The 13,517-nt window shown below is 53.7% G+C and overlaps 4 protein-coding genes across 4 annotated transcripts; 1 reads left to right on the top strand and 3 right to left on the bottom strand.

The window, feature by feature from the left end:
- The first annotated feature begins 2,738 nt into the window (after nt 1-2,738).
- On the top strand, nt 2,739-5,448 carry NCU05878 (hypothetical protein). Its single transcript, XM_954776.2, has one exon. The coding sequence runs from the start codon at nt 3,280-3,282 to the stop codon at nt 5,125-5,127; it is 1,848 nt and encodes a 615-aa protein (XP_959869.2). The 5' UTR covers nt 2,739-3,279; the 3' UTR covers nt 5,128-5,448.
- A 1,528-nt stretch (nt 5,449-6,976) lies between these two features.
- Nucleotides 6,977-7,967, bottom strand: NCU05877 (hypothetical protein; the record flags this gene model as incomplete). Its single annotated transcript, XM_011396913.1, has 3 exons — nt 6,977-7,298; nt 7,404-7,456; nt 7,839-7,967. The coding sequence occupies 3 exons, from the start codon at nt 7,965-7,967 to the stop codon at nt 6,977-6,979; spliced, it is 504 nt and encodes a 167-aa protein (XP_011395215.1).
- Nucleotides 7,968-7,974: 7 nt separating this feature from the next.
- NCU17285 (hypothetical protein) lies at nt 7,975-9,264 on the bottom strand. Its single transcript, XM_011397101.1, has 2 exons — nt 8,956-9,264; nt 7,975-8,867 (listed from the first exon to the last, which is right to left on the bottom strand). Coding segments are annotated over exons 1-2 (213 nt in total). The 5' UTR covers nt 8,958-9,264; the 3' UTR covers nt 7,975-8,656.
- Nucleotides 9,265-12,563, bottom strand: NCU05876 (pH-response regulator protein palA/rim-20). Its single transcript, XM_954774.2, has 2 exons — nt 10,264-12,563; nt 9,265-10,177 (listed from the first exon to the last, which is right to left on the bottom strand). Exons 1-2 carry the CDS (start codon nt 12,480-12,482, stop codon nt 9,832-9,834), a joined length of 2,565 nt encoding a protein of 854 aa, XP_959867.2. The 5' UTR covers nt 12,483-12,563; the 3' UTR covers nt 9,265-9,831.
- Nucleotides 12,564-13,517: the final 954 nt, after the last annotated feature.

The raw sequence follows: 13,517 nt of genomic DNA, 5'->3' as shown, positions 1-13,517 counted from the left end.
GTGTGACGGTAGGCGGATGGGCCGATTGATTGATGACTTGATGAGAAGGGTCGAGTGCGCGGGCCTGGACTCCTTCGGTGCAACTTTTGGGGTCTTGGACGGATGCGTTGGTAAAAAGACGGAAATTGGATGGCCGATGGGCGACCAGGGGCGTCGTCGTTTGTTCGGGGAAACGGGGTGGACATTGGGAGGGGAGCCGCGGGAAGGTAAGGTAATCGAGACAGGGAACGAAAGCTTGATGTTCTTGGCGATGTTAGCACATTCTGGCATGCTCCCGACCACCTACCTATCTTGACAAACACCCATTGAGTGTAGTGTAGATGCTGTATCGCGTCAACGGAAAAGCAAGGCGACGACGACAAGGCGAATCGTCAGACAAAGGAGTGCCGGGCTCGTGTGATCAGCAGCAGCCAATGCCTCAACAAGGGGAGGATATGGCTTCGTGGAGGGATTGGATTGTCAACTCGGAAGTTGGAGGTTGGAAGTTGGCAGCGTGATCCAGGCAAAACCGAGTGATGATCGGTTGGATTTGCGCACAAGAATCAGGATTGGGGAGAGAATGGAAACTGAAAGATGTGCGCCGGTTGACGGTTCAGTTCGTGTCCAGCGGAAACGGCAGGAGATACGAACGACGCTGCAGTGTGTGGCAGTGGCACAGCTGTCACTGCAGTACGGTGCAGGTGGGTGCCCTGATGGCGCGTCCCCTCTGCTGCCCGCATGAGATGAGGTGTGCAGTAGGTAGGTGGCTTCAGCTGGACGAAGAGCTGAGATTCCATTCGAAGTCTCCGCTGTGCCAGGTTGAAGACAACTTCACGAGTTCTTCTACTTTCCATGCGAATAATCTCGTGTCCCCAAATCTCACCCAAAAGCCAAACGAGGCGACAAATAAACAATGGCTCGGCACTGGCACCCGGACATTTCTTCCGTGGGGACGAGAGAGAGGAAAAAAAAACAAAAAAAAGAAAAAGAAAAAGAAAACAAAGGAGCACGCGATGTCGATCTGCACAGGCTACACTGTACTGTACAGTAACGAACTGAAGTACTGTAGCGTAAATTCCGTCGTTCTTGAAACTAATGGCCGAATGGAGAGGGACGCGCCATCCGTCGGCACTGCACTGCAGCGGCGTGCGCGGCAGTGGGGGTTCAGTGACAGGGGCCGGGGTCCTACACAGAGAAGCGGTGGCGCAGGGGCACGGTGGGCTCAGAGCCGGGCTCCACAATTGGCCACCACTCGGACCAATTAAAGTGCCGATGAGGCTCCGTTCACGAACGTCACTGCGTTCCACGTCGAGTCGCGATCACCGTTCTTTCCTCCTGTCGGTGGTCCCTATCTCCATCCTTATCACAACATGGAATTCCAACTTGTCGATCCAATCCGTCGGTTGGTCACCAAAATTCCAATTGAACACGCTGAGAGAATACCTCTCGATGCAGTGGATTGTGTCCGAAAGTGAGTATTGGTAAATATCCCTAAAGGGAGTGCTAACATGTCCCGGTATGTACTTGGTTACCTCTCTTGATACCTCGATGCTGGACACGAATGGAGAGACAGAACGTGAGGAATTCGGGCGACTGGATTGGCCAAAAGTGCGACTCTAGTGGAGCCTCTGATCCAGGACTTGGACAACATCACGCAAACCAGCGCTTCGTTGCGCGCTTCACAGCTTCTCTGTGTTCATTTCTGTCTTCCTGTCCCATGCAAGATCGGATTGGATCGGTGGGTTACTATCTCGTAGTATCTGCAGTGTAAACTACCTACCTGAACACTTCAGACGATCCAAACTACGAGTTCAAGGAGGTTCCTTGGGCTTGTGTTTTGACAGGGAACACAAGCCAAGCACGGTCAGATGAACAGACGCAGGCGAACCGTGGGATCCAGTTAGTTCACTTCAAGTAGTTCCATCACTTTACTAGATCGAGCTGACAGCCAAACAAACATACTGCTGCTTTCCTTGGGTTCTGGATTTGGCTCGAAATTTGAAACCCGGAGCGGTCACTGCAGATGCAGACGGAGATATACCTACCTATGTACTGCTGTGTATGTAGGTCCCAAAAGCAAAGAAGAGACCAGACGGCCGCTCAAACATCACATTATGTACATACATCTGCAGCGGTGCACAACGAATGCCGTGCTGCTTATCAGATCATGCCAGGCATTGACTCGGGAAATCGCACCGTGACATTTTCATTTCGATTCGAATCATCGTCAACCGAACAACGAACCCCCAATGCCCGCCCAGCCCTACAGTTCTGGTACTTCCACTTACTAGTGTAGTGTGTTCATTCCCCTGAAGCCTGCATTGGGTGCCGTGAACAAAACTAACAGAAAGGAAAACAAATAATGGCACGGACCGCCCGACTGAATCGATGGGTGGCAGCCAAGAGTAATCAAGCTTCTCACTGCACAGCGCTGCACTGCGCTGCACTGCGCTGCACTGCGCTGCACTGCAGGTTCATTGCTGCCCTGGTAGGTAGTCCCCACCCCCCACTGCAGCGCATCCACCCGACCCAGGTACGTCCCCACTCCTTCCTTCCATTTCCACACTACCTCTTTCCCCATGGCTCCCCCACCAGTCCCCCTCGACAATCTCATGTTTGATCTTTTGCGGAATGGTGCAAATCTAAACTGTTTCGGGAAATATCCCAGACAGAATGGGCATGGATGGACATTTCTGTGACACAAGGGAAAGGGTTTCCTCTTCAGTTCTCATCTTCTTCCGACGACTTTTCCAGTTCAGTTTACTCCTTTTTTTTTTTTTTTTTTTGGTCTGTCAGTCCCCAGTCCTCCTCCCACTCAGACACTTACACTCGCTTGCCCCAACTTTTACTACCTACTCTCCCAGTCCTCCTTTTTCCCTTCCTTCCCTCTTTCTTTCTTTCTTTCTCTGTCCTTCGTTTTCCTTCCGTCTCGTGCTTCTGTCCCCTCCTCCATCGTGCAACTCCGGTTCCTCTGCCACCAACGGAACAGAAGCAGCACGCCGGATTCGTGCCACGGGGAAACAAGCAACCCGTCACTCGTACTCGATTACAGGCCATTACTCTCGTTTCAGGGCCACCACCGAGATATACCGACGTGACCGCCCGCCACCATCGCTCGCCACCAGAGCCCAGACAGTCTCGGGCCAAATCCCATTTCCCTCGCTATTCCTCCTCGAGACGAGACGAGACGAGACGAGACACGACTTAGGGAACCCTCTCTGTTCACCTAGTTCGTTGCGTCTTCCGCAACACGCGGTCGACCATTTCATACACATACACAAGACACACACACACACACACATGTCGAAAATGGGGGCAACAATAATACCAGCACCCCACCGGTGCTTCAACATGCGGAACCCTCTCGCCAAGGCCCTCGTCCTTTTCATCTCAGTATCCCTTTTCGGCACTCTACTCCTACAGCAGAGCGGAGACATCGACGTCCGCGCAGCCTTCCTTAAGACGGCCAGCACTGCCAAGGACGCCGTATCCTCCTCTCAACGACCACTCGGTGGCAACCACCCACAATCAGGATGGGGAGGAGACAGTGTCCATACTCCGGTTGAGTTGACTGGGGCCTACCAGCCAGATCATCCCAATGAGCTGGGCAACATCACCGCCAACGGGAACATGCACTGTGACTACGACATGGACCGCTTGAGGGAATGGAAGAAGAAATACAAGCTTCAAGATCGCTTCGAGTACACACGTCGCTACGTCCAAGTCTCGCGCCAGCCCATCGCCCGCAAGTCTCTCACCAAGCTCGACCAGGACTTCCTTTCGGATCACGTCAAGGTTGTCGACGTCAACAAGCACTATCAGCCCGAGGCCTGCCCGGCTCCTCTCGTCGTGCCCGTCTCCCGCTCGCCCTACCCCTCGACCGCCAATGCCTCCGACTTCATGTTTGGCGTCTCCACCACCTACAAGCGCTTCGTCGACCCCAAGACCAACCCAACCAACGAGTGGAAGTACTGGCTTACCGACAACAACGGCTCATCCAACGGCGGCAAACTCTTGCTGATGCTCATGGGTGCCTCTGACTCGGAAATGGCCGACGTGCGCGAGCAGCTCACCTCTGTCGGAATCGATGTCGACGTCTACCGCTCTTCGCCCTCTGACGAAATGGCCGTCCGCTATCTGACTCTTGTCCCAACGCTGTACAACCACCCCCTCCGTTCCCAAAAGAAATGGCTTGTGACGTGCGACGACGACACCTTCTTCCCCTCGTTGCACGCTCTGATCGCCCAGTTCGAAACCTACGACCACACCAAGCCCAAGTACATCGGCACCTTCTCCGAAGACTCTAACAACGTCATGCGCCACGGAGAGCAAGCCTTTGGCGGCGCTGGCGTTTTCCTCTCGGTCCCACTTGCTGCCCTCGTCACTGAGAACTTTGCGCAGTGCAAGAGTCCGGAGAAGATCAAGGAAGCCAACACGGGCTGGGGACCCCAGGGTGATGTTTTGCTGAGGAAGTGCATCTACGAACACTCGCCCGTCCGCCTCACTCTTTTGGACTCGCTCTGGCAGCTGGACATGCTCGGTGATCCGTCTGGCTTCTACGAGTCCGGCATCCAACCCCTTTCTTTGCACCACTACCGCGGCGGAGGCTGGCACTCGGCTCTGCCCTTCCACTACACCAAGGTCTCGCACCTGTGTGGAGAGGAGTGCATGATGCAGCGCTTCATGACGGCCGACGACTTTGTCATCAGCAACGGCTTCTCGGTGGCGTATTACCCTGAGGGCACCGACGATTTGGATTTCGACCAGCTGGAGGGCACTTTCCGCTCCGCGCCGGATTATAAGGGCTGGAACTTGGACTTCAAGTGGGGCCCGCAGCGCGCGGGTTTGGCCAAGACGGGGAGGAAGTTGAGCTGGGATTTGCAAGAGGCCGAGATCATCTGGGAGGATGACGAACAGAAGGCTGCAGAGGGGGGAAACAAGAGAGACCAGAGTGAGGAAGGGCAGGATGAATCTGCCCAGCAAGAGAAGAAGAAGAAGAAGGGAGAGAGGAGAAAGGTCAAGGAAGTCAGACAGATTTATGTCAGGAAGCATGATGATTGGAGGTGGAAGCTGGCGGATGGCGCGACGCCCATGAGCCGGTTCGACGGCGTGGTGGAGCTTATTTGGTTGCCTGATACGAAGGAGTAAGCATGTCGTGAGGATATCAAGAGGTGGCGGGAAAAAACGATTAGCAATAGTATACCTTCTAATGATGATGATGCACGGGGAGCGATAGAGACGGGAGATGGGTTTGCACTGGGATCAGGATAGATCATTCCACAGGCAGAGGAAGGTACCTCTATTTAAACTTTCCTGTTAAGATTACAATGTTTTATTACTTTTATTTGGACACAATTTTCCATCTTTTATAACCACAAGTTACTGTCTGGACGTATTGTCACATTTTGGATGTATTCCGAACGTCAGCTTTCTACTTTGTACCCTCCTTTTAGTTGTGCATGTCGAGTGACGGGATTCTTGGTAGGCAGCTGGAGGTCTTCTAACGGAAATCTGCCTAGAGCGCAACCAAATCTGTTAGTGCAGTAACGATTCCGTCCAAACCCCAATCAATGCCCGGGTCCGAGCTATCCCGTGCAGACAGACAATGACGGGAATCCGACGACTCACCACCAATTTGCTACACCGACACCCAACAACAAGTACCTCTATACATGGGCCGCCATCATAAGTCACGGCAACGAACACACAGTATCGGACACGACGATTAAATTGTTGTGCTGGCCGGTACCTCGCATGTTCATCGACGGTAGGTAGGACTCGAATTGGGGTGGTCCGTCCGTGCCGTCCGCGCCTCCGCTCCATAACGAAATTCTTCGGGACCGGCAGTAGGTTTGTTGATATGCAGTGAGATGTCAGTCAGTAGGATGTACCATGTACCAGAAGTAAACATAATCCTGTGATGCTCAAAATCCAATTGTTGCTCAGGATGAATGCTGCTAACCGCTTTACCTACCTCTAGGTGCATATATCTCCCGGTGATGCCGCCTGTTCATGCCTAGCCGCTTGGGCCACGATGCTGCTTGCAGTGGTATTTTGGGACCGTTTGGGACTGATTGGGACAGAGGGATGATGAGGTAAGAGAGGGGGGGGGGGGGGGCTTGTTGAACACATCAAGCACAAGGTACCTACCTCTAGGTATATTCCTCGACGGACTAAATACCCAAGGTACGTACGAAACAACCACCCTTCATCGTCACCAAGCAATGGATCCTGGTTGCTCTCAGCTCCCCATTACAATCAAATGAAGGACGGCCCGCCAGTGACGAATAAGATTCCATCACATATGGCCATACCTAGGTAGGGAGGTACGGATTGGGAAAACTCTCCCGTACACCCGACTCTTTTTGCCAGCTTACTACCAGCCAGTAGTAAAGTGGCGCCAGGTTAGCCGTCCGGTCAGTGTCGGTCGGCAAACACCCTGGCGTTGTATGTCTTTTCTTGTAGTTGGGAAGATGGGGAAGGTCGGGGGGACGGACGATGGGTCTTTCCTCCCGTCCTACTACACGGGCAGTTATCACCACAAGGTCAAGCGAGGAAAGAAGGGACCAGACCGGACGAGGGTCCGTCAGATTCAGTTGTATTTGCGCGAGTAACGAAATAAGCCAGAAGACCGGACCTTGCTCGGCCACGCCACTACCTTACCTACCTAGGTAGAGGTCCCTAGAGGTAGGTGGTAGGTAGCCCTTCCAACTGAACATTTTTACCTATTCCCTTGATGTTCTTAACTGAAACCATAATCACCTGCCCCTATTCATCCCGTCCTCCAACACAAGAAAACCATCTCCGTGCTGCCAACATCAATGTTACGACCAGCGCAACAACGTAGTCCCCTTGGTCACCGCACTAGGTAGTTGAGCAGTCCAACATGTCGACAAGTTGCCCGTTTGTGGCGGCACTCCCTTCGGCATCGCTTCGATCGATTGATCGTGATCCCAAGCTCCGTCAAGACTCCGCCCAGGCCCAGCAGCAGTGTAGTTTACTTCCCCTGCTCCTTCTGCTCCTGCTCCTCCTTCTGCTCCTGCTCCTCCTTCTGCTCCTCCTCCTTCTGCTCCTTCTCCTCCTGCTCCCGCTCATGCCTCTCCCGATCCTCCTCCCCGCCTACGTAGTCGTATCCGTCCGCTGGCGTCCAGTCTTTAACTTCCTTAAGGTCCTTGGCTCGCTTATCAGTGCAGTGCGTAGAGTCAAAGCAGTCTTCTTGTCCGCAGTCCTTGAACCTCCGTCTTTCCACAGGGTGCATCCAGCCCGCAACAGATACGCTGGACTCGACGCGCGCCAGCCTGACTTCCTTGACGATACACCTGCGGTGTTGAAAGTGCCCCGTTAGTTATGGCTTGTTCTTGTTGATGGGTATCATCAGATGAGACTAGGGAAAAGGAGGGAGGATGGAGGAGATTGTGACCTACATTTTGGCGGTTGTGTCGATGAGTGAGGTGAAGCTGAGTGTTTGGTGTCGAAGCTGGTGTGAGCTACTACAGTACGCTGGGCTTGTAGATAGGATGGAGAAGTTGTCGCTTTTGGCTTGGAATGAATTTGGAAGTTTGTGGCTCGACTGGAGTTGTTCTGATTTTGTTTGGTTCTGATCGGATGATGAGCACCTTGTCCGGAGGTCGATGATGGGCCCTTTATACCTTTTCGACTGCTTTCAGATCATGCGCTTCTGTGCAGCGACACGGCCAGTCTCAAAAGAAGAAGGAGCGATTAATCTGGTGGGCAGTTGGAGGTTGGATCACAAGAATTTCGGTTTGGTTTGTCGTCCTTGAGGAGAAGCCGCGCATGGTATTGTCATAGATGGTCGAGCAGAAAGAGGCGCAAAGTAGTGGTAATATCGTTATCTTTACGAGACCGAAGAGCGCTAAGGAGACTGCAAACGAGCGATATGATGTTGGTGACTCGTTCATGATCATTGAGAGATGTTGGTCACCACGGCGGCGGGTGATGTTTTTCCACTTCTTCGGCACGTTCAGCATTTTCTACATCGGTGCCAACAACCCGTCTCTGACATAGCGGGAGACACATCAATTTCGGCGTCTTGTCAATCCTAACATCCAACACGTGTAAACCACAGACAAGGACGTGGAACGAGCGGCAGGAAGATAGTTGACTGGAACGGCCTGGCAAATGCTTTGGCTGAAAAAACTTCCTGTCAACGATATCTTCAAGAACTGCTGTAGTCCTTTCTCGGCTTATACCTCCACATCAGTTGCGCTGATCAAACCAAGAACTGTTTCACTCCTTCAGTCCCTTCAAGTCTATCGTGTCCAATCCCCAAAAATCCTCGCTTCAAATAGGCCTTAATTACCTCCCATAAGTATCCTCATGCTTCAAACCAGCACCTCCATCATCCCCAACCTTGTCTCTATACAGGTACCTATCAGCTCAACAGTCGCCCGCCTACTTCCCCATTAACCTCGCTTCTGATACCTACCTACTCTTCCTTTCTTCTCTTTTTCGATCCCTCCTGACTCATGAACTCTGAGGATGCGGGGCGCTTGGTGCCCGGAAGAGTTTCCGCATCCGCATCGCCATGATCAATCTCATAATTTGAATCACTCTCGCGTTGCTTTCGATTCGCGTCCAGATTGTACTCGTCCCAAGCACTCTCAAACGTCGATGGCTTGGGCTCGGGCTCGGGCTCGGACGACCCTTTATATTCATCCTACTTGTTGGTGGTATCCGAGCTGGTGGACGAGCTGTTGGAGGCAAGTGGTGGCTCGTAAGACGCCGACTGGGGACAACTTTTGGAGCCGCAATCCGTCTTGACTACCGTGGTGATACTGGTCGATGCCGTGAAGCTGTCTTTGCCAGAGGTGGTGATGACTTCGCTAGAGGTGGTGATGACTTTGCGGACGACTTCTTCTTCGTAGCACCTGTTGGGTGGTTAGTGTCTGTTCTGGATACGTGGGGAACGGGGCCAGAGGTGGTGAGGAGGGATGCGGGAGATGGTGCTTGACTGACATATTGGCGGTTGGTTCTAGAGTTAATGGTATTCCTGAAGATGCGTTTAGCGAATGATGATGTCCTGGCTGTACAGTAGTGGAGAGGAAGTGATGCTGCTTTCAGAATGATTCTGAGAAGAAATTGCCGGTCGTTGCTCGACGTCGGGAAGAGAGGTGCCTTTTTACTTGAGTGGTGACTTCCTTTATCCTACTCTTCAGTTGCTGACTCTTGCCAGGTTTGTAGAGGTGTCTTTCTTCCATGAACATCACTACCTCTAGGCACCGCCTCTTCCCAGTCTGAACTTGGGGACAGAACAGCAACAACGATGGTATGGCTCCACAGAAGTTTGCGAAAGCTGAAGCAAGTCCAAATCCAACATGATGCATCAGTGGGGAAGAACGGCTGGTGTTGTGCAAGTGGTGAAGCCAAGAACCATTTATTTCCCGTCTCTATGGGTTATGTCGGTTGAAGGTGCACAACCCAAGATGTCCGAATTCTCCATGTCAGCAACGGCGATAGCTCTGGCTACATGCCTGGTCGAGAAGGGGATCAAGAAGGAGTGCGGGTCTTCAGCCTGGCTCCGGTCGCCTGCGTATGGTGAAATCCGCCTTCCAGGCTCTAACTCTGAGGTGGACCTGATACACAACTTAAGGGAACCATAAGAAAAAGGGAGCCGGACATTTATGCCAAGTACCAAGGTCAAGCTTCCATTTTGCCCTCCGTGTAAAGATAGAGTGAATTCCAATCCCGCTATGCTATGCCTCTACTAAATCTGCGAAATCCATCGAATGATGTTCCAAAACATACACTCCAGTCGCGGACGGTAAGGACTTTGGGTAGTCTATTTTCTGTCCCGCCCGCCCAGGTAAATTCACCTCAGCACACCACTACCGGCTACCCAAACCGGATCCCCTGAGACGGATCCCATGTAGCGTTTACCGGTCCTGGTTGGCCCTGCTCTTGTTGATGCTGCTGGCCCTGGGCCACAGGGGATCCGAATTTTATCCCCATGTTTGGTGCCCACGCCCCAGGAGCTACTGGCTTTGGCTGTTGTTGTGGCACGTTGTCGGCCCAGCTTTGGATGTGCGCTTGTTCGACTATTGGCTGATGAGGTTGGATGGGTTCAGGGAAAGGAATCTGTGGTGGTGGCGGTGGTGGTTGTTGGTGATGTTGCTGTTGTTGATACGAAAAAGATGATTGATGCATGTTGAGGGAGGACAGAGGGGGCATGTTGATTTCCCTGTTGAGAATTGGTTAGCTTTATAAAGGCAAGACGGGTAGGATGAAGACAAAAAGAAGGGTGGACCAAAACAAAGAAGGACATACTCTTCAAGACTCCTCGCATCCCTCCTCCGTTCGCTCACCCACCCCCTGACCAACCCCCTCCACTGTTCTACAATCTGGCTCAGATCGTTATAGAACTTCCTCCCGACCTCCACATTGCTCACAATCTCCTTGTACTTGTAATAGGCCGCATCCAGCTTCTGGAGCGCCTCTTCTCTCTCTCGATTCCCTCCTCCGGCTCTATCGACCTGCCTCTTTTGTGCTTCAAACTCCTTGTTCGCCCTCTTCACCTCCTGTACAATCTTCTCCTGCTCCTGCTTATCCCTTTCCACGGCCTCCAGCTCTGATTCGTATAGGCGGTCGAGGCGTTTCTCGAAGAAGTCCTCAAAGTGGGCGGTTGCGATGGCGGTGGTTGGGTACGCGCGTTCTAAGCGAGCGGCTTCGACGAGGATGTCAGGCTTGATGTCATCTGCACGAGACCGAGCGCGCAAAGATTCGACGCGCTTGCGTCGGCGGGACTCTAGACGCTGCACGTCGTTGTAAGCGCTTCGTAGCCTTCCTAGGGCCGGCTTCAAGCTCTCGGGGATGTCGGTCCGTCGCGAGTTGGGGATGAAATCCATGATTGATCGGTCCGACCCAGCAAGAATGGTGAGCGTGTCCCTCACGGCGTTGAACTTCTCGCGGACTACTTGGTCCGAGGCTGTCGAAGAGCCAAAGTAACCTTCGATATCTTGGGCCTGTCGCCACAGTTTAGTCCCGCCGTTGGGGGACGGATCCTGGCGAGATTGCGGGCGGTTCCACCGTTCGGTACCGTACTTTAGGCGGAGACGGGAGTCTTCCTCCTCTTCGGCGAGAAGGAGGGACCGGCCTTCTTCGAAGATGGCTAGGTCCGAAGAGCAGAGCTTGTCAATGTCCGTCAAGCCTTGCTGCAGGCGGTAGAGGGCGTCGGCTTGGCGTATCTCGTCGGCGTGCTGGACCAAGGTGCCGGGAAGGCCGAGCGGCTTTTCGAGGGCTTGCAAGGAACCGGGGAGGTTGAGAGAGGAAAGGATTTCGTGAAGTTGGGATGTCATGGACTCGAGCTCGGAGATGATGGAGTTGTTGACCAGCCTGTCGCGACGCTCTTCGTATATGGAAACGGCCACGTGTACGGCAAAGGGGACGAGCTTGGTGAACAAGGCCGGCCCGAATTCGGCGCTGGGGTCGCCCAGAAACTCGTACGGCTTGGCCACCTGGGGAGGCACACGGGCGACAGCCATGTTGGCGCGGTCGAGACGCTTGAGCTCAGTCTTGGGCGGCACGATGTGCAGGTAGACGCGGTCGTTGTCGATCTCGGCGCGCTTGAGGTCCTCTTCCAGGCGACGCTTGAGGCCCTGCAGGTCTTCGACGACGGCTTTGCTGAGGTAACCGCCCCGGGTTTCTTTGAGTCCTTCGTTGACGCAGGCGACGGCGTCCCGCAACCGGGCGATCTCTTCGCCGTATTTCTTGCGTTCGAGACAATCGCTGGCAGCGCGGAACTGGGCGGCGGCGGCGAAGTGGTGGTGTTTGGCGCTCATGTGGTGGATCCAGGCCGAGCTGATGGCCTCGCTGCGCATGGCGGCCTCGCCGGCTTCGTTGTAGAGGTCGGACACACGGGCGGCTAGCTTGGCGATGGAGGCGTCTTTATACCCGTCCATGACGGCTTTCTGCCAGTAGCACTCTTGGGCCTCGGCGAGAAAGAGCTGTATGAGGGACTCGAGGGTGGTTTCGTCCATGTCGTCGGGCGGGCTAGGCATGCGCAGCTCGGGCAGGACCTGGGTCTTGATGTGGGTGAGGACGCCGGCGGAGTGGGAGAACCAGCTGGCAGCGGTCTTGAGGCCTTCGGTGCTGTTGCGGTTGGAAGCCACAGCCAGCTGGGAGTAGAGGGCGGCGAGGTTGTAGAGGACGTTCATCAGCTCGTACTTGAGGTTGTTCTGGACGAGCGGGTGTTCGGTGTGGTAGCCCAGAGCCGGGTACCAGGTGAAGTCGGCGCCGACATCAATAGGGAACTTGCCGCCAATCCACACGAGCTGGGCGGCGTACATCTGGAGCTTCCTGATGCCGCTCGGGTGGGCTTCGCGGACGTTGATGGCGTCGCGGCGCAGAGCATCGATGGTGTCGAGGTCATGGCGGAACATGTCCGGGTGCTGGTCGTATTTGGCGGAAATGTACTGCTGGATGGCGCGCGACAGTGACAGCTGGGTCGACTTCCGGAAGGGAAGCGACAGCACGTGGGTGGTTGTCATCTGGCCGGCGGGCGCGTGTACCTATTGCCGGATGTGTTGTTTGTTGACTTAGCTTTTGTGTGTTTTGGCGATCCAGTCGTGTTGGAGGAGGAGAAGCACCGTGACCTGATCACGAAAATGACATCAATCAACCACCAGCCCGCGGTTGTCTTCCCCAAGTGGCATGGACCTAAGTACTTACCGTCAGCTGCCCCGCCCAGATATTAAACGCATATGCCAGGGCCTCGGTGGGTAGAGGTACGAATGCAAGGCACATCTAACACATAGCGACAACCGTCATCTGAGGATAAGAAGATAGTTTTCAATGGATTGTATGACCTTTCACTTGAGAATAAATCAGTCTGTCATTTATCAAGCTGAGCAATTCAATCCATTCACACAGGTACTCTGGGAACCAAGTTCCACTTACACTACTCTGCTGGCTGCAACGTTGATGTCCTGGCATATCCGTTTAAGAATAGCCTTGCTTGAGTGGCCTGTGCACTTCTTCCTCCATCTCACTGCACTAACAATTTACGCCCAATATGGTAGGTCTCGTCCCCCGCCCTCACTTCCATCTTTCCACTTCACCACATTCCATTCCATTCAATCCCATGTCGGGTTCATCCCAACAACCAACAGATTGGAACTCCATCTTGATCAATGTCTCAACCTCGAACAAAGCCATGACATGTCTTTCCATCCCTGGGGCACAGAGGGGTCTCTCGTGCAACTCTCAATTGCTTCCCTCGGCCTTCCAAACCACCCCATGGTCCATTGCACTGGGACGTGGTCAGTTACCCAGGCAGTCAGTCGTTGTCCAGCGTCAGACAAGCAGCGTGCACGACAAGCCTGAGACGGATGGTGACAGAGACTAACTGGATGACTGCCCCAATCTGGGTAGGTAGGTAGGTAGGGAAGCGCCTACCTACTCCTAATCCATGGGTAACGCTACAGCTGAGCGCATGGACAGAAAGGGAAATGGGGAGGTTGCGTTGCTGATTGCGGCTCTTTCTGTGTGTTGCTGTCTGTCTCTCAGTTAATTTCAGTCTTCAA

The sequence above is a fragment of the Neurospora crassa genome, linkage group VII (genome assembly GCF_000182925.2).
Source record: "Neurospora crassa OR74A linkage group VII, whole genome shotgun sequence".
NCBI classification, from domain to species: Eukaryota; Fungi; Ascomycota; class Sordariomycetes; order Sordariales; family Sordariaceae; genus Neurospora; species Neurospora crassa.
This window is presented reverse-complemented; position numbering and strand designations above follow the sequence as displayed.

Coding starts and splice junctions, on each gene's coding strand:
- NCU05876 (XM_954774.2), bottom strand. CDS start 12,482: ATGACAACCACCCACGTGCTGTCGCTTCCCTTCCGGAAGTCGACCCAG. Junction 10,178..10,263: donor GATGCGAGGAGTCTTGAAGA/GTATGTCCTTCT, acceptor AATTCTCAACAG/GGAAATCAACATGCCCCCTC.
- NCU05878 (XM_954776.2), top strand. CDS start 3,280: ATGTCGAAAATGGGGGCAACAATAATACCAGCACCCCACCGGTGCTTC.